At 42.8% G+C, this 19,981-nt stretch overlaps 1 protein-coding gene across 4 annotated transcripts in view; it reads right to left on the reverse strand.

Annotated features, from left to right (window-relative positions):
* The window catches only part of ZFYVE1 (zinc finger FYVE-type containing 1), a 49,925-nt gene that overhangs the window by 12,876 nt on the left and 17,068 nt on the right, over nucleotides 1-19,981 (reverse strand). For all 4 annotated transcript variants that reach the window (XR_004968072.1, XM_036311980.1, XM_036311988.1 and 1 more), the window contains exons 3-4: nucleotides 12,176-12,680; nucleotides 8,332-8,546 (exon numbers count right to left, since the gene is read on the reverse strand). Coding sequence is in view for 3 of the 4 variants with exons in the window: in XM_036311980.1 (XP_036167873.1) it covers nucleotides 8,332-8,546; nucleotides 12,176-12,680 (720 nt within the window). In the remaining variant the exon portion in view is untranslated. The remainder of the gene's footprint in view (nucleotides 1-8,331; nucleotides 8,547-12,175; nucleotides 12,681-19,981) is intronic.

Consider the following 19,981-nt stretch of genomic DNA (forward strand, 5'->3'; position numbering starts at 1 on the left):
TGGGGCCGGCTGCCAGGGAAGATGGTCCTGATCGCAGGCCAGGCCTAGGGACTGTATCCATGCAGAAATTTCATGCGCTGGGCCTCTAGTTATTACATAAAAAACCAGCATGGACATAGTATGAAACTAAATGGAAAATTTGCAGTAATTAAACATGAGATACCCTCCCCCCAAGTCACTTCAGGTTGCAGTGGCAGCTTTGCTCTCTCTGTGCCTATTTTCTCATCTATAAAATGGGGATACTAGAAGGAAAAGTCGGGGCATGTCCACATATCTCAAAGTTGGGCACAAAACGATCTGCAGCCTGACTCCCATGGTACATGTGCCCATAGAACCTCCATCACTACCTGCCCTAAACAAATCAACTGTGAGCTTATGCTGGCCAAGGCAACAGTACCCTCTTATGACATCAGAAAGAGAACTCCTCGTCTCACCAGCCACAGCACTTCATATGCTGGTCACCCATCCTCCGAAATGCTGGGACACACGAAAAGCATGGTACTTCCCTCACAAGTCACTGGAATCATGAGTCAGACCATGACAAGGGTCAGGAGGACTTCACATGAGTCAAGAGTATGGGAATATTCAGTAACTGCTTTTTAAAAATCTGAGGTTAGTGTGTTTTGGATACAAGGGGAAGGAGAAGCTGTCCTCCTTCCTGATTGTTACTTTCCAGTAAAGATACTACCACCTAATCCATATACTTTGTCTTTCAAAAATTCCAAACCTCACATCATTCCAGGGATCTTGGGCTCTCCTCCTTCTGAGGTCCCAAAGCTGTGAGAGAGAGGCAGGGAAGGAACGCCCCTGAAAAAGCTTGGAAAAGCATTTGAGGTAAGTCTGGAAAAGGTTGCCTGGAGACCAGGTGATCTTGAACTTTAGTTGTCCTGGCAACAGTGTGGCTCTTTCTACTGAACCTGAAAGGTTAGCCCCAGTCATCAAGGGCTGGCAGTGAATGTTCTGATTCAAAATGGACTCTTATGCAATCAATGATGCCACCCCCAATGGAATATAATAACTTTATAAATACTTAAATGCATCCTGTGATAAACTCTGTGATAAAAGTCAGAGTTTCTACATTTAAATATCGGAGGCTAAAAGAGGTATTAAATAAAACCTATACGAATTCAACTTGTAAATGATTCAATTATTAAGAACTGTAATACAGACAACATAGTTAATTCAATATTAAATTCCCTTACTCAACAGGGATCTGAGCATCTCTTTTCTTTAAAAAGATTCACCTGCTTACTCAGGTATGCTCTGCTTGTAGGTATCTGGCCTGCTGCTATTATAGAACCTGCGCAAAGGAGTGGTCAGGAGGTGGAAAATAACCCAGCTGCAAAAGAGGCACTGAGCCTGGACCACAATGTGGCAGGTCAGCGGGATTAATCAGGAAGCCTAAGGGCAAGCCACTAAAACAGAAAGTGACTGTCTCTCTCTCTCCCTCCAAACTCTTCAATCTTCCTCATTAAACACATTCCTGTTCGATAATGACCATGAAAAGCAGCACCTGGGCTCCCTCTGGCTCCAACAGTGCTACATCAATCAGGTGGAACCACGTAACGCAGATGCAGCTAATAACTTTTTAAAAGTATACCAAATGGCATTAAAAAGAATGATGTATGTGTTATATACAAATATAGAAAGATAACCAGATGCAAAATTAAGTGGAAAATAAAAACAAGTTCTGAAATAATATGAATGTATGATCCCCTTTTTGAAGGGAAAAAATTTTGAGTAGGTGTTTGTGTGTGTGCGCGTGCGTGTGTATGTGTGTGTGTACATGCACTTATATAGAATTGAAAATTTCTAGAAGAATATACAAGAAACTACTTACAATGGTTATCTGCAGAGTAAGAGATTATAGGGAAGTTAAAAGAATTTAACTTTATGATCTCTTTTATTTAGGGAGAAAAATATATTATATACATATACTTATATATGCACATGTGTATCACTGGAAATTTCTAGTAACATATACAAGAAAATATTAACAATGGTTATCATAGAGTGAGGGGGAGAGGAAAAAAAGGGACTCAATTCATACCATACACATTTCTGTGTTATTTGAATTGTTTTATCATGAACACACATTGCTTTCATAATTTAAAAAATTACTTTTTTCAATGAAAATAACCAAGTACACAAATATAACTTATGGGAATGTCCTTTCTAGAGGCAACTAGCAATATGTATCAGGAACCTTAAAAGATGGCCACATGCTCTGACCTTCCTAGAAGTGGAATAACTATTGAGAAGGACTAGAGCAGAGTTAAAAGCATAGACTTGGAGCCAGACTACCTGACTCAAATTCTTCTCCACCACTTTTACTAGATAAGTCATCTCAAGCAAATTAATTCACCTCTCTGTGTCTCCATTTCTTTTCTTTTTTTTTAATCCTCACCAAGGATATTTTTTCCATTGATTTTTAGATAGAGTGAAAGGGAGAGGGAAAGAGAGATAGAAATATCAGTGATGAGAGAGACACATCGACTGGTTGCCTCCCACATGCCCCCAACTAGGGCTGGGAGCCTACAACCCAGGCATGTGCCCTTGACTGGAATCAAACCCAGGACCTTTCAGTCCACAGGCTGATACTCTATCCACTGAGCCAAGCTGGCTAGGGCATGACCCAATTCTCTTTTTTATAAAATACCACAATTTATCCATTTTTTGCACACTTAGTTTGCATTTTGTTGCTATTACAAAGTGCTATTAACATCCTCATATAGTCTCCTTGTGTTCCTGTGGAAGTTTCTTTAAGGCAAATTCCTAGAAATATGGCTAGGACATATATTATGCATATTTTACCTACACTAGATATTTATAAATTACTTTTCAAAGTAGTTCTAAGAATTTTAACTCAACTAGCAGTTGATAAGAGGTTACTGCTTCATATAGACATTTTATTGCCAGACTTCTCAGTGTTTGTCCTTGAATCCTTGTGATTTTCATTTTTGTTTCTTTGATTACTAGAGCAGCGCTCGCCAACCTTTCAGACCTCACGGATCACCAGTGTTCCACGGACAACCAGTTTTCGACTGCTGCTCCAAAGGTTTCCTTAAACCAGCATTCGCCAACCTTCCAAATCTCACGAACCATCAGTGGTCCACAGACCACCAGTTGGCAACTGCTGTACTAGAGAGCTGAAGTTTATTGATGCATCACAGTTTTTATTGCCTTTTATGTGTTTTGACTCTCCATTTTCCTAAAAGGTTTATATTTTTTCCTAATAATATTCCTGTATATTTTATCTAAAACTTTAAAAATCATACAAAAAATAATCATATAAATCTATCCCGAGCTTTCTCAGTGTTCACTCAGTGAGTTAGGGAGGAACTAGACAAGGTAAAGAATGCCAGAGAGAGAGAAGGAAAAAAATGAAACAGGAAGATAGACAAGTTATTTTGGCAATGATAATTTATCTGTTTATGCCAGTGATTTTCAACCTTTTTTATCTCGCGGCACACATAAACTAATTACTAAAATTCTGCAGCACACCAAAAAATATATTTTCTGCCAATCTGACAAAAAAAAATGGTATAATTTTCACTCATTTACAGCAGATGGCTATTGTTGTGTTGGCTGTTGTAATTTTTTAAAATTGACTTCAGAGAGGAAGGAGAGAGAAACATCAATGATGAGAGAGAATCATTGATTGGCTGCCTCCTGCACACGCCTTAACAGAGATCAAGCCCACAACCTGGGCAGTGCCCTGACCAGGATTTGAACCATGACCTCCTGGTTCATAGGTCAACGCTCAATCATTGAGCCACACCAGCTGAACGTCATTTGTTTTATTTGACAATCTAAGAGAAAAGAGGTCAGTGCCCTTGACTAAATAGTCAGATATTGCATGTTTTAAAAATTCTTGCAGAACACTGGTTTAAAATCACTGGTTTATGCCCATCCCCACTCTTTTGTTCCAAAAAGGACTCAATGCTATTTGTGAAAATAAATACAACATAAAACAAAATTTTAAAAAGGTGGAGAAGGACAGACAGCCATTGTATTATACACTGCTATGAACTATGAAGGCTTCAGTTAGAATGTATTTTTTTTTAAATATATTTTATTGAATTTTTACAGAGAGGAGGGAGAAGGATAGAGAGTTAGAAACATCGATGAGAGAGAAACATCAATCAGCTGCCTCCTGCACACCACCCACCGGGGATGTGCCCGCAACCAAGGTACATGCCCTTGACCGGAATCAAACCTGGGACCCTTTCAGTCCGCAGGCCAATGCTCTATCCACTGAGCCAAACCGGTTAGGGCTAGAATGTATTTTAACAGCAATAAAATTCTAGTGGGTCAATTTGCCAAATATAGTCCTCACAGGTAGCTTCCTATTAAAGTGATAGAGAATTGACAACTTCTAATATAAAGTGGATTAAAACCAGACAACCCCAAAAAAAGACAAAAACATTTTTTTCAAAGATCTGAGTAAATTGCAAGAACTCCACAATTGGCACTGGCCAGGTAGGTCAGTTGGTTGGAGCGTCATCCTAATACACCAAATTTTCAGGTTCAATCACATACAAAAATCAGGAAACACATACAGAAATCAACCAACAAATGCAGAAATAAGTGGAACAATAAATTGATTTCTCACTCTCTTTCTTCCTTTCTAAAATAAATAAAAATTTTTTAGAAGAATCCTACAATTTCCTGGGGAGAGCCCAAAACATATGCTTATACAAAAAATGCCTTGTCATGGACAAGAGCAGTGGGTCCCACGTCTCAGTACAGCATAGTGTGTTAGTGTTAAGGAGGGACTACCTACCTCAGAGAACAGAAAACGTGGGTAGGGTCCAGGTGAAACTCTGAGGACACCACTATCAAAAATCATCAGAACTCAGCTGACGATGCTCATTTTAATCTCAGAAAGCTTCGAGATTCCTATCACCTCCTAAGAATACAGTGTAACTATTTTTCTTAAAAGTGCCCAACAGCCAAAACCGGTTTGGCTCGGTGGATAGAGCGTCGGCCTGCGGACTGAGGGGTCCCAGGTTCGATTCCGGTCAAGGGCATGTACCTGGGATGCGGGCACATCCCCAGTGGGAGGTGTGCAGGAGGCAGCTGATCGATGTTTCTCTCTCATCGATGTTTCTAACTCTCTATCTCTCTCCCTTCCTCTCTGTAAAAAATCAATAAAATATATTAAAAAAAAAAAAAAAAGTGCCCAACAAATGGCCTGGAGTAGGCCACCCAAGACTCTTAAGGGTAAAATCACTAATTACTGCTTAAGCACTCAGTGTCCCTGATGATGGTCTTATTTAAACATTAACCCAGCTATTGGCCTTGCAGTCAAAACTCATATTGATCGGATTTACAGCCCTTTGCATAACAAAGTATGGATTCAGCATCTTTGGTGAATGTTTGCAATACTTGGGTGTGACCTTCCACTCTGACTACCTTTGAGCCCTTACATGGCCACCAGCCTATACATCTAAGTACACTTTAATCTCAAATTCTAATTAGAAGTATGTATATTATGAATTATTCAAATATAATCATTTTTCATAGTTTCTTTCTTAATATTATTCACAACAGTTAATACTTATTCAACTAGTATGTTGCTTCTTAACATATGTTGTTCTCATTTAATTCCCCACCTCAACTTCACTAGGAACATTCTATTATTACCCCTACTAGAGGCCCGATGCATAAAATTCGTTCAAGGGGGCTCAGCCCTCGCAGCCCTAGCTTCCTCTGAAGGTCGTCTGGAAGGTCATTCGGCTATCTGGTCTAATTAGCATATTATGCTTTTATTATTATAGATTGTTCTGATGAGGAAAAATGTTTGAAGAAAGTGCTACAAGTGTTGTCTATCTTGGGTTCCACTCTATTTCCAGCACCTCAGATTCTACCTGGCACAAAATGCACTCATTTATTTGTTTAATGAACAAACAACTGAATTCATTTGCCAAGACTAAGCAGCTGGTAAGTGGCAGAACTGGGATCTGACACAAGTCTGACCCCAAAGCCCAAGCTTTTAACCACTGTTAGTCCATTTGGGCTGCTATACAAAACTAGAGGCCCAATGCACGAAATTTGTGCAAGAGTAGGCCTGCCTTCCCCCGGTTGCCGGCACCAGCTTCCCTCTGGCACCCAGGACCTGGGCTTCCCTCACAGCTCCATCTTCGTCCGTAAGGACGTCCAGTTTAATTAGCATATTACGCTTTTATTATTATAGATACCACAGACTTAACAAATTTATTTCTAAGAGTTCTGGAAGCTGGAAGTCCAAGGTCTGGGCACCTGCATAGTCAGGTTCTGCTGAGAACCTGCTTTCTGGTTCATAAATGGTGTCTTCTCACTGTGTCCTCTCTTGGGAGGAGGGACCAGGGAGCTCTCTGGGGCTTCTTCTATAAGGGCATCACCCTCCTTCATGACGGCTCCATCCTCATGGCCCAATCACCTCCCAAAGTCCCTCCAAACACTAACACACTGGGCATTAGGATTTCAACATAGGAATTTTGGGAAGACACAAACATCCAGCCTGTAGAAAACTCTGCCAAAACCACAAACCTTTTTGGGAGGGTAACTTTTCATTTTGATATATAATTTCAAGCTTGTAGAAAAATTGCAAGAATAATATAAGGAACTCCTATACACAGTTTACCCAGATTCACTAATTGCTGACATTGTGCCCTACTGCAGACCTTTTAAACTCAATGGGTTAAGCAAATCAGCCTAGGCCCCAAGTTGTTCCCTGTGTAAACCAGGGCCTGCCTAGCTTTGTGCCAAACTCACTTCTACCCCGTCATCCCTTCCCCTCCCAGTCCCAGTCTGTCCCCTCACCCTCAGGGCATCCTCATATCCCAGCTCCAATCTTCTTGTTAACATTCCCCTGTTCTCTCTCCAGGCCCTGCAGCCCCAGCACTGCCCCCAAGGCCCAGCTCCTTTCCAGCACTTCTGTCCCCAGCCTCAGCCATAGTAACACAGAGGTGTACACAAAGCAAACCACAAAAAATAAGCAGTTTTTCACCCAGATGGATTTCATGAATTCATTATAAATAATGGTAAAATAAAGAAGTACAGCCCTAGCTGGTTTGGCTCAGTGGATAAGACATCAGCCTGCGGACTGAAGGGTTCCAGGTTCGATTCTGGTCGGGGGCACATGCCCGGGTTGTGGGACCGATCCCCAGTGGGGCACATGCAGGAGACAGCCAATCGATGATTCTCTCTCATCATTGATGTTTCTCTCTCTCTCTTTCCCTCTCCTTTCTCTCTGAAGCCAATAAAAATATATTTAAAAAAAAATAAAAGAAGTGCAGAGTGAAGATAAAATACTGTGCTGAAATAAAACCCTTTAAATACTAAAAATAAGCAATAGAAAAGACACTAAATAAGCAAAAATACTTAAAATTAGATTCTATATGCAATTATATGAGATGATAGAAAAATGATAGATGTTCAATGTTTATATATACCAGAGTAGGCAAAGGGAGGTTTACAGTTGTTGGTATAGAAAAACACATGCAAGTTACGATTATAATAATACAAAAATAAACTTATACAGTATGCAGGCCAGATGTTCCCCACCCCTGGATTAAATGAACAAATTCTGTAAACTTTGGTACCTCATAAACAGCAATTATTGTTATCCATATATGTTTTTGTTTTTTTCTTGGCCAAATTTCTACCTGTGATACTAGTTTTCCATTTATAGTGATTACAAAATGTTGCTTACTTAAATAAATTAATTTAGGTTAAAAACAGAAACAGGTGAGTCTATATAAAGAAAAACAAAAGGGCTGTCCACATATCTGAGCCTCAACATGAGTCGGCTCACCACACCACCCATAAATTAATGCTTTTCCCTATTCCCTAAAAGCCTAGTTTTTCTCTGATATAAGGACCTATCACTTTTTTAAAAAAAATATATTGTTATTGATTTCAGAGAGGAAGGGAGTGGGATAGAGAGTTAGAAACATCAATGATGAGAGAGAATCATTATTAGCTGCCTTCTGCATGCCCCTTACTAGGGAATCGAGCCCACAACCCAGGCACTTGTCCTTGACCAAAATCAAACCCGGGACCCTTTAGTCTGCAGGCCGATGCTCTATCCATTGAGCCAGACCAGCTAGGGCAGGACCTATCACTTTTTAACTATCACCTAAGATTCCTCTGCACTCGAGCTCCTAGCAAGATGATGTCATTTGAGAGGTGTAAACTCCACTCATGCGCTTCCTTTTCCTATAACCTCTCTTTCAGCCCAGGTTTCCAATCACCAGTATCAACAAAAGCTGGAGAACTGAGTGTTCTCACCACCCACTGGCACTCCAGTGAGAAGCACTCGAGGCGAGGCGGGAGCCAACTGACCTTCAAGGCTTTGAAGATGACTCCTGGGTGTCGGGGAGAACGGGTGGTGTTGTTCTCTAGCTGCTGCTCCAAAGCTCTCCGAAGCCCAGAGAAGTCCGTGGGAGGGTTGTACGTCCTGGTTCCCTTGTAGTGAATGGAACTGAAGGCTTCAGGGAAGCGGCCCAGCTTCCGGAAACGGTCCTGGATGAGCTTCTCCGGCACCTCTGACGGGTGATCTGGACAAGCAAAAACAGGTACATGAACAGTGACCTTTCATTTATTTGTTTGTTTACACTCCTCACCTGATGATATGTTTTTATTGATTTTATTTTTTATTGATTTCAGAGAGGAAGGGAGAGGGAGAGAGATGGAAACATCAGTGAGAGAGAGAATCATTAATTGGCTGCTTCCTGCACGCCCCACACTGGGGACCAAGCCTGCAACCCGGGCATGTGCCCTGACTGGGAATCGAACCATGATCTCTTGGTTCATAGGTCCACACTCAACCACTGAGCCACGCCATCTGAGCTGTTTTTACTGACTTGAGAGAGAGAGGAAGGGGGAGAGAGAATGAGAAACACTGATCAGGTGCCTTTCGTACGCCCCAATCCGGTATCGAACCCAAAACCTTTTAGTGTATGGGACAGTGCTCTAACCAACTGAGCCACCCAGCCAGGGCAATAGTGACTTTTCTTTAAAAAAAAAACTAAAAAGTCACCCGTCTTTCATTACAAAAGTCTGACTCCATATATATACAAAATACTTAAGCAGGCAGAACCAATCCAGGTTGTTAGAATTCAGCTTACCCTTGTCTAGGACTGAGCAGGACTTCTATGAACAGGGTGCTGGTGTGTCATGATCTTGAACTGATTTCACAGGTATGTTCAGGTAGTGAAATTTCATCAAGTTATACACTTTTTTTTTTTAAATATATTTTATTGATTTTTTACAGAGAGGAAGGGAGAGAGACAGAGAGTCAGAAACATCGATGAGAGAGAAACATCGATCAGCTGCCTCCTGCACATCTCCTACTGGGGATATGCCCGCAACCCAGGTACATGCCCTTGACCGGAATCGAACCTGGGACCTTTCAGTCCGCAGGCCGACGCTCTATCCACTGAGCCAAACCGGTTTCGGCAAGTTATACACTTTTGATATGATGTGAACTTTTCTCTATATACATTATTCTTCAAGAAACTCTTTTTTTTTTAAATCTGCTCATTATGCCTTGGCCGGTGTGGCTCAGTTGGTTAGAGCATCATCCTGGGCCGTAAAGATCCAAAGTACCACAGAAATGCTGATTCCAGAGGCATTCGAAATTTAGCATTTCCAACCTCCTCTCCTTACCTGACCATCAATTGCTATGAGTTTCTTCTTCCATTCTGGAACACTTACATTTCTTGTCTTCCAACCAAACCAAAGTCCTCCATATTCTAACTTCTTAATATGGCCCCAGTGCACTTCCCTCCTACTACCACTGCCCTGGCTCACCCCCCATCACTTCCCACCTAGAACTGTGAAAACCTCCTGGCTGGTCTCCCTGCCTCTTCGAGGCATGCCTCTCCAGTTCATCCTGCAACAGGCTGCTGGAGGATCTTTTGAAAACATAGGACCATATAACTCCCTGCTTAAAATCCTGTCATACTTAAGAACTGAGTCACAGCCATCCATGATGATTCCCAAGAATATCTCTACCATTCTTTCCCATATAATCTATGCTTCAGACACACTGAGCCTCTTCGTTTATTCACTGAACGAACATCGGTGGAGAGCCTACCGTGTATCAAGCACGAGGCCAGTTTAGATATAGTCAGACAGGCAAGGTTCCTGCCTTCGTGGAGTTTCCATTCGAATGGGAAAAGATCCAAAACGAGTAAGCAAATATGCAGCATGATTTCAGATAGCGAAAGGTACCCTGATGCAAATGAACAGGGGGATGCAATGAGAGTACAACCACCAGGATGCAGGAACAACTTCACGGGACAGTCAGGGAAGGCTCCGAGGAGATGAGAGTTGACTGAAAAACCTCTGACTAGCTGGGGGAAGAGCAGCATATGCAAAGGTGTCAGCAGAGAAAAGCCTATAGGACTAGTGGAGGGAGTACACACAGATGTCGTGTGTGTGCACATACACACACGCATGAAGAGGGGAGGGCATTTAGTGGGTGAGGGGAGGGAATGAGGGAGGATAACTAGAGAAGTTCAGAGACGCAGCTAGGAGTAGAGTGAGGACACCGTAATTAGGAGTTTGGATTTCATTTTGATGTAGTACACAGCCACTGACAGGCTGTAAGCAGGAGTATGACATGATCTAATTTATAAACTAACCTTTTAAAACGATCACTCTGGAGGCTGTGTGGCAATGCACCGAAGGGGGCTACAATGGAAGTCGGGAAGCTGTGACAGAACCACCACAGTTCCCTGGACCCAACTTCCTCCTTCAAACCACTAGGGATTTGCCCTTCCTAGAGCATCCCTCTTCCCCTCTAGTACCTAGCCAAGTCTCTAGAGTTCAAATGTCACCTCCTCTTTCCTAGATCCCATTAGAAGGTGTAGCGTGTCCCTCTTCCACACTCCCACAGCGCCAGTACCTACATCACCTACGGAACAGAACACCTGTGATTCCTCCAACTAGACTGTGATTTATTTGAGGGTGGGAACTGTGTTCCTTTTCAGCTTGGTGCCCCAGTGCTCAGCACATTGTGCACTTAGTTAACTGAATGAACAGGTAAATGGTGGAACTGCTTTCAGGGACAATACTAATGTTCCCACCTGCATCCAATTACTGTTGTTGTACCTGCTCCCTCAACCTCCTTCTCAGGTCATGATCTTCCTTCTTATTTATCTAAGAAAACACACACACACACACACACACACACACACACACACCTCTTACTTGCAACTGTGTCCAAATACTCTATCTTCCCTCCCACTGTTACAGATGAACTGTCCATGCTCCTAAGGCCAACTCTTCCATTATGCATTAGTCCAATGTCCCTGCTGTCTCTTAATCTACTTTCCAGTGAATTACTCTCGTCAGTACACAAATATCTGCAATACCTTTCATCTTAAATTTTCAAAAGGGAAAATTCCTTGAATTCCCACATTAGCCTGCAGCTATCATTTATTTGTCTGCTAGCCTTTATAGAACTCTTTGAAAGAGTTGCATATACTCACTACCTTCATTCTTCTCCTCTTATTCACTCTCAATCCCACTCTGACTAGGCTTTCATACTCACCATCCCTGGGAAACAGGTCTTATACAGATCACCAAGGACCTCTATTTTGCCAAAGCCATTCAACAATTCTTAAGCAGATTTTATGTGTGTGTGTGTGTGTGTGTGTGTGTGTGTGTGTGTGTGTATTATAAAAGGCCTGTGGCCCTAATGCTGTAATAACCAAAGACCAGCGCGGGTGGGAGGGACTGTGAGCACAGGGAGGCCACACAGGTGGGCGGGGCTGCACAATTTCACGCACTGGGCTTCTAGTATATACATATATATGTGTGTACTGATTTCAGAGAGAAAGGGAGAGGGAGAGAGAGAGAGAAACATCAATGATGAGAGAGAATCATTGATCAGCTGCCTCCTGCAAACCCCCTACTGGGGATCGAGCCCACAACCCAGGCATGTGCCCTTGGCCAGAATCGAACCCAGGACCCTTCAGTCCACATGCCTATGCTCTATCCACTGAGCAAAACTGGCTACGGCCACAGAAGATTTTGACATGGTTGATTCATTCCGTCCTTCTGGAAACACTTCCTTCTGTCTTGCCCAATCGCCACCATCAAGTTGCTATTACAGCCCAACGGCTGCCCCCTGGTACCAAGAAAGGCCAATGCGTGGCACAGCACCCCATCTACTCACCAGAGCCCAGTAGTTGAGTGTGCACAGTCTCATGGAAAATGATAACAGCAGGGCCCAGGGTGGACAAGGGCACATCCAGGCCACAGCGGGCAGTAGTAGCCTTAAGCTCCTTGGTGAAGTGCTTCAGATAAGCTTCTGAGGCGTCCCCAAGGAACTTGAAGAGGTCATTATGCAGCCGATCCGCATGAGTTCGATAGATGACAAGGTCTGAGATGGCCAGGACCTTAAGCAGCAGCCGTGTTCTCTGGCTGATATTCACCGTAGCCCCCAGGAGCCCTTCCGTGTCTATCACTGCCACTTTGTGGACTGGGTCATATGCTGCCCACACTCCCACGGTGCAGGACTCCTGGGCAGGGGAGGTTTTGAAGACTTCACGGCCATAAAAGAAAGTGTGATTGAGGGTATGAGACTTCCCATCACCAGTATTTCCAAAAATGGAAACAACCTTCAGATGCTGATCTGGTTTGCAGTCCAATTTCCTAATAAAGTCCTCTTCATTAGACACCTTAAAAAAAAAGACAATGAAATCAGGAAATGGCAAAGTAGCTAGAAGCATGTGCAAGAAGAACAAGTGCTTCCCAAAGTCAAGGTCCATGACTGACTTGTTAAAGTGGCAAGGAAAGGAAGCCCCAGTGTGACAGCCCCACCCAGCCCGTACTCTCAGCAAAGGGCTAAGAGAACTTCTAAAGCCTCAGTCAGTATCAGAACTCAGTATTCATAAAGAACTGAAAGTACAAAATTGTCAGAAGACGACATAGGAACAAATTTTTATGACCTTGGTTTAGGCCACGGTTTCTTAGCTAATACAGCAAAAGCAATACAATGAAAGAAAAAATAGATAAAATGGACTATCACAAATGAAAGCTATCATTCTGCAAAGGATATCACTAAGGCAGTGAAAAGACACCCAAAGTATGGGAGGAAATATCTGTAAATCATTTGATAAGGGACTAGTGTTCAGGATATGTAAAGCACTCAACACGAGACTGACTCGTGTGGCTCAGTGGTTGAGCGTCAACCTATGAGCCAGGAGGTCACAGTTCAATTCCTGGTCAGGGTACATGCCCGGGTTGTTGGCTCGACCCCCAGTAGGGGGCATGCAGGAGGCAGCCAATCAATGATTCTCTCTCATCATTGATGTTTCTATCTCTCTCCCTCTCCCTTCCTCTCTAAAATCAATAAAAAAATATATTTTTTTTTAAGTAATGCCAGGCCCCACCCAGTGTGACTCAGTTGGTTGGACCATCATTTCCTGTACCGGAAAGTTGCCAGTTATATTCCCAGTCAGGGAACATGCCTGAGTTGAGGATTCCATTCCCAGTGGGGCGTGTACAGGAGGCAACCAATCGATGTTTCTCTCACACCTCGATGTTTCTCTCTCTCTCTCTCTCTCTCTCTCTCTCTCTCTATCCTCCCCTTGCCCTCTCTCTAAAATAATAATTACTTATACATATATAAATATATGTATTACGCCCTGACTGGTTTGGCTCAGTGGAAAGAGCATTGGCCTGCGGACTCAAGGGTCCCAGGTTCGATTCCAGTCAAGGGCATGTACGTTGGTTGCGGGCACATCCCCAGTAGGGAGTGTGCAGGAGGCAGCTCATCAATGTTTCTCTCTCATCGATGTTTCTAACTCTCTATCCCTCTCCCTTCCTCTCTGTAAAAGATCAATAAAATATATTTAAAAAAAATAAAAATAAAAAAATATATGTATTACATATATATACATATATACATACACACACACACACACACACACACACACATATATATTTTTTAAAGTAAGGCCAGGCCCTAGCTGGTTTGGTTCAGTGTATAGAGCGTCGGCCTGCGGACTGAAGGGTCTCAGGTTCGATTCTGGTCAAGGGCACATGCCCGGGTTGCGGGCTCGATCCCCAGTGTGGGGTGTGCAGGAGGCAGCCAATCAATGATTCTCTCTCATCACTGAAGTTTCTTTCTCTCTCTCTCTCTCTCTCTCTCTCTCTCAAATCAATAAAAATACATATTTTTTAAAAAAAAAGTAAGGCCAGGAAGGAAGAGACCTGGTGCGAATGAAATACCAGGAGATCCAAAAGGATTCTCAGGGCCACTACTCTCAGAACACAGATTCCCAAGAACAAAACTCCTAATCCAAACAAGTAATGTTTTACTCCAGCTAAAAGAGTGATGAACCTTTACAGCAAGTCTCCTCCAGCCAGAGGAGAAAAAACACCTTCCTGATACTCAAGAGTATGCTGGTTTGAAAAAGAGCAGCTAGAGAAATGTAAATAGACCACTGGATGTGATCATATCAGCCCTCATTTCCCATAACCTCAAGATGGTAAACCACTTGTTAGTCTATTAATAACATCACTACTGTTACCTAGTTAGGAGCCTTAATGTTAATGATCATACCAATAATTTTCTAAATGCCCACTATATCCAAGGGGCAGGACCCTGTCTATTTTCTCTTTACATCTCTAGCATTTAGAACACCACCTGACACAGAGGAGGAGTTCAATGTCCAGCTACTGAATAAATGAATGCTAGGCACCCTGTTTGCCATTTTAATCACTTTTCTCCACCCTATATCTTCCTTAGGGCTTAACACACAGCCTCATTCAATCAACCTGGGCTCATGATTTACCAGACAACTGAGAGGAACAAGAAGTTACATGCAACAGCCGATTTTATTTATTTATTTTAACCCTTTGCAGTCGTATTAAATTTGGACATGGGTGTTGTACTGGTCGGAATTAATTTCCATTGAAAGAGCAGTGATACATAACATGCAAGATTATGAAGGATAAACAAGATTTATTAATTCTTTTTTGGAACTACGTCACTACTAGTAGAATCACTACAAACGTTATCACTTTCTACGTAGAGTTAGTATTCAAGGTGCCAAAATAAAACTCTTCATCGTTACTTTCAGATTCGCAGTACACTTCTTTCGGTAACTTTCTTTTTGCCATTTTGGAGTATTATTTTGAAATATCTTAACAAGCAAGAATGCCTAATTACAGTTAAACGTAATTTGTAAAGCTTTATTTGAAATTCTGCGAAGTATCTCTGAAGCTTGTCGATTTCTTCACTCTCAAAAGGCGAATGACTCGCCACGGTGTTTTGCATGGCGAGTGTGGAACGACCACGTTTGTTTATATTGAGTTTCTATATCTCCGATTTGTCGGGGCAATGTTTTGGTTCGTGACAAGGTCGCTTAGACACTTAAGAACTTTCAGAGAAATTATGAACTGATACATGAATGAATAGAGTTAAGATTTGTACGGTTCCTTGCTGTGGTGGCTGAGAGCAGACATACGACCGGAACGGTAAAAATGCTTTGGTGGCTGACAGTAGACAAACGACCGCAAAGGGTTAAATCTTCATTGTTGAAAGTATTACATATATCCCCTTCCCCCCCACCCCCCCAGTAACTCCCTCCAACCCACCTCCACCCCTGGCTTTCACCACCTAATTGTCCATGTCCATGGGTTACGCATATATATATGCAATTCGGTTGATGACCTCCCACCCACCCACCCTCCCCCGCCTTCCCGCTGAGATTCTGCACTCGAACAGCGCATTTTAGACTGGTGTCACTCAGCCAGCCTGGTTCCAAGCTGCTAAGTTGGCCAGCAGGAGAAACAAAACAAAAGCCCCATAAAGCTCAGCTGGTGTGGCTCAGAGGTTGAGCACTGACCTATGAACCAGAAGGTCATAGTTCGATTCCTGGTCAGGGCACATGCACGGGTTGAGGTTCAATCCCCAGTGCGGGATGTGCAGGAGGCAGCCGATCAATGATTCTCTCTCATCATTGATGTTTCTCTCTCTCTCTCCCTCCCTTCCTCTCTGAAATCAACAAAATAATATATTTTTTAAAAAGCTCCATAAACTTCTACTAGCAAGGAGTCAGGTAAGGTCAGTGATTCCCCCACAAGAGCCATTCACCTTCTCAAACAGGCCCTCAGTATCCATAAGGGTTGATGGGTACATCTAAAGATTTTCTCCCCTAGAAATCTACTCTGTTATGAATCTGCTAGCCCACAACAGTTACCCATGTATGTAAGAGCAGGCACCTATAAAGGGACACATGGGAGCCTTCAGATACAGAAATGTCTCATTACTCATATTGATTAAGTGCTGACTAAACGATGTACATAACATACATAACTTCATTTGGGATGAAAATAAAACACTCCCTATAAGCATCTGGGATATTATTTTGGCACTTGGTATCCTGGGTAATGTATTAATCACATCTGTTCATGTGTTGGGCATATACAACTGAGTCTAGAGCAAAGAATTCTGGGAGAAGAAGCTCAAAGCTCTAGGCTGGGTTTGGTTTTGTTTTTTTTCCTTTTAATTGATTTTAGGGAGGGAGAGAGGTTAAAACAGACATCAATATGAGACACATGGACTGTTTACCTCCCGTATGCACCCCAACTGGGGATCAAATATGCAACCTGGGTATGTGCCCCGAGTGGGAATAGAACCCAAGACTTTCTAGTACACAGGGACAATGCTTCAACCAACTGAGCCACATCGGCCAGGGCCATAGGCTGGTTTTTCTGCTGACAGCCCTGGCTAATCATTTAACATGCACTGACTGCATTATTTTTCATGTGTAAAATGGGGATATAACCACTTTTGCCTCCTTTGACAGGGTAATGGTTGCTAATCAAATAAATAGATAAATGAAACATGCCTTGCAAACAGAAAACATGGTTCATTTTTCCTTCCTGTATCTTTCACATAATTTTGCTCCCAGTTTTACTACTCAATTCATCTTTAAATGAGCCAGAGGAGAGAACAGCTTAGGCCTAGGTGGTAGTGAGACTAGTTTTCAGCCCGGGGAGGAAAAAGTGAAAAGAAGACTCCCTTTGGTGGGGGAAGGAAAGGGCCAGAAGGGAACAAGGCTCCTGCTCCACTGGTTCTTCCTGTTTGTAATCAATGATCCCACTTTGCATAGCACCATGCCTGGCACAAAGGAAGCACTCAATAAATATTAGCCGTTAATATTTAAAGACCAGCACTGGGAAAACATCCAGGTGCACTGCAGGAGCAGCTGAGCTGGGACCTGCTTGGTGCTCAGAAGCTGCTCATTTCAGGTGCGAAAGCAGCAATGGTGAAATCTAAACTGATTCTACCTAAAAAAAAACGCTTGTTGCTTGCTTCTGATACCTTCTTTCCCTCAAATCAAAACAACATATTATCACTCATACTGGCTTTATAGTTGACTCTTAGTAAAGCTGGCATCTAATAGTATACACATCTTTAAGAAAACAGTGTACCTCTTCACTTCACTCACAAAGCTTTTCACTTTGTGTAAAGATTGAAGTTTCTAAAAGGAAAAATAACAGTACTCAGTGAACTTCACTGTTCCAAGTTAGAATTCAGAGCAGTTTATGGTAGTGAAAAGTATCCAGCAGTCAACCTCTGACCCAGGCAGGCAACAGAATGATGAGTCTCCCTTAAGAAATTCGTTCTTAGCCCTCACAGAATCATCCAGGAAGAATGACCAACCACATGGGCTTTGTTCTGAGGAGGCCTGGAAGGAAAAAGCAAGAGATGGGGAAGGAGCTGAAGTAAAGAGCCTTGGAAAGTACTGTAAAGTCCAACAGAACACAGTCAGACTCCTGAAATTAAACACCAAAGACAACAGAAAACCACCCCAAGGAAAGTAGCTCAGCACTGAGGTTCTTTCAGTTTTGGCCTCTCTGGATGAAGAGGGTCTAATCGGTACCAACTACAATCATACAGTCCTTCAAGTCTTTACAAAGGTGTTCCCTGTGGCCAAGGGAAAAACCAGCTCCTAACCCAAAGCTATAGGAAGAGCTGAGGGACACTTGCTTGCTTTCAATAAAAATCTAATGCTTATCATAAATTCCACCCCTGAACCAAAAAGATTATTTTTTAAAATGTTTTTATTTTAGAGCAGCAGTTCTCAACCTGTGGGTCCCAAACCCTGTGGGGGTCGAACGACCTTTTCACAGGGGTCGCCTAAGACCATCAGAAAACACATATATAATTACATATTGTTTTTGTGATTAATCACTATGCTTTAATTATGTTCGATTTGTAACAATGACAATACATCCTGCATATCAGATATTTACATTACGATTCATAACAGTAGCAACATTACAGTTATGAAATAGCAACGAAAATAATTTTATGGTTGGGACACCACATGAGGAACTGTATTAAAGGTCATGGCATTAGGAAGGTTGAGAACCACTGTTTTAGAGAGAGAGGGAGGGGGAGGGGGAGAGAGAGAAACATCGATTGGCTGCCTCCCCTCAAGCACCCTATCCAGAGATAAAGTTGCAACCTGGGCATGTGCCCTGACCAAGAATGAACCAGTAACCTTTCAGTGCACAGGATGATGCTCAACCAACTGAGCCATACAGCTAAGACCCAACAAATTATTTCATACCTCTCCACTCAGATTCTAAAACTAGTCTAAGTTGCCCTATCCAGTTTGGCTCAGTGGATAGAACATGGCCTGCAGACTGGAGGGTCCTGGGTTCGATTCCCGTAAGGGCACATACCTCAGTTGCAGGCTTGATCCCTGGCCCTGGGCGGGGTGCATGTGAGAGGCAACCAATTGATGTGTCTCTCTCACATCCATATTTCTCTCTTTCTGTCTCTCCCCCCTCCCACTCTCTCTAAAAGTCAATGAAAAAATATCCCGAGTGAGGATTAATAAAAAAATAAATAAAAAATAAAGCCCAGTCTAAGTCAATGGTTATTCCCAAAGTTAAGCTCCTCTTCATTACTTTTCTGGTTGGTCTCCAGTTTACTTTGCTTTATTCCATTTTTGGCTGAGTTCAGTGGAAGAGACCGAACCCACTGAAACCAACCAGATTCTCACTCTTATCAGAACTGGGACCACTATCCCAAAAGGAAGCTATAACTTGATTATTTCATTTAATTGAGAGCAGCACAGGCATAGAACTTGGGTTAGTTTCCTTATTCCAGGGAAGGGACAAGGGAAGTGGAAGGTGAGGGAACTCTTCCTTGAAAAATCCAGACTGACTTTCATCATGTTGAAAAATGCTCCAGCACTAACGGTTTGGCTTAGTGGATAGAGCTTCGGCCCGCAGACTGAAAAAGGGTTCCGGGTTTGACTCTGGTCAAGGGCATGTACCTTGGTTGTGGGCTCGATCCCCAATAGGGGGCGTGCAGGAGGCAGCTAATAGACGTTTCTTTCTCATTGATATTTCTAACTCTCAATCCCTCTCTCTTCCTCTCTATAAAAATCAATAAAATATATTGATTCACGACTTGTTCACGCTCTACTCAGAAAGGGTACAAAGCCACATAACGGCTTTTTAAAATAATGTGTCCTTTTATGTTTAAAATGAGGATTTCGCTACCAAAAGTGAGGAGAAAGCAACACTACAGCTGCTCTCGCCCCTCTCGTGGTAGTTGTGTGTGGGGCTGCGAGCTGATTCGCAGGCCGTCAACGAAGCTGTCTGGGTGGCTCGCGCGGTCCCACTGGTTTCCCAGGGGCCGTCGCAGCCTCCCGCAGCCTCACAGGGGCCGCCGCAGCCTCCCGCAGCCTCACAAGGGCCATCACAGCCTTGCAGGGGCCGTCACAGCCTCACGCAGGCTCGCATGAGACATCTGAGACATCGCAGCCTCACAGGGGCCGTTGCAGCCTTATATTTTTTTTTTAAAGGAAAAGTGCTCCAGGCAATGATTTAAGCCCATGGCCTAATTTTCAAACAGGATTTTACTTAAACAATGTCAACCAGTCAGTGGCCACTCTAATTTTAAAGCCCAAATGATAAGAAGGCTCCATTCCAATAGGAAACCCTT

This window comes from Myotis myotis, unplaced genomic scaffold (genome assembly GCF_014108235.1).
Source record: "Myotis myotis isolate mMyoMyo1 unplaced genomic scaffold, mMyoMyo1.p scaffold_m19_p_1, whole genome shotgun sequence".
Taxonomy (NCBI): Eukaryota; Metazoa; Chordata; class Mammalia; order Chiroptera; family Vespertilionidae; genus Myotis; species Myotis myotis.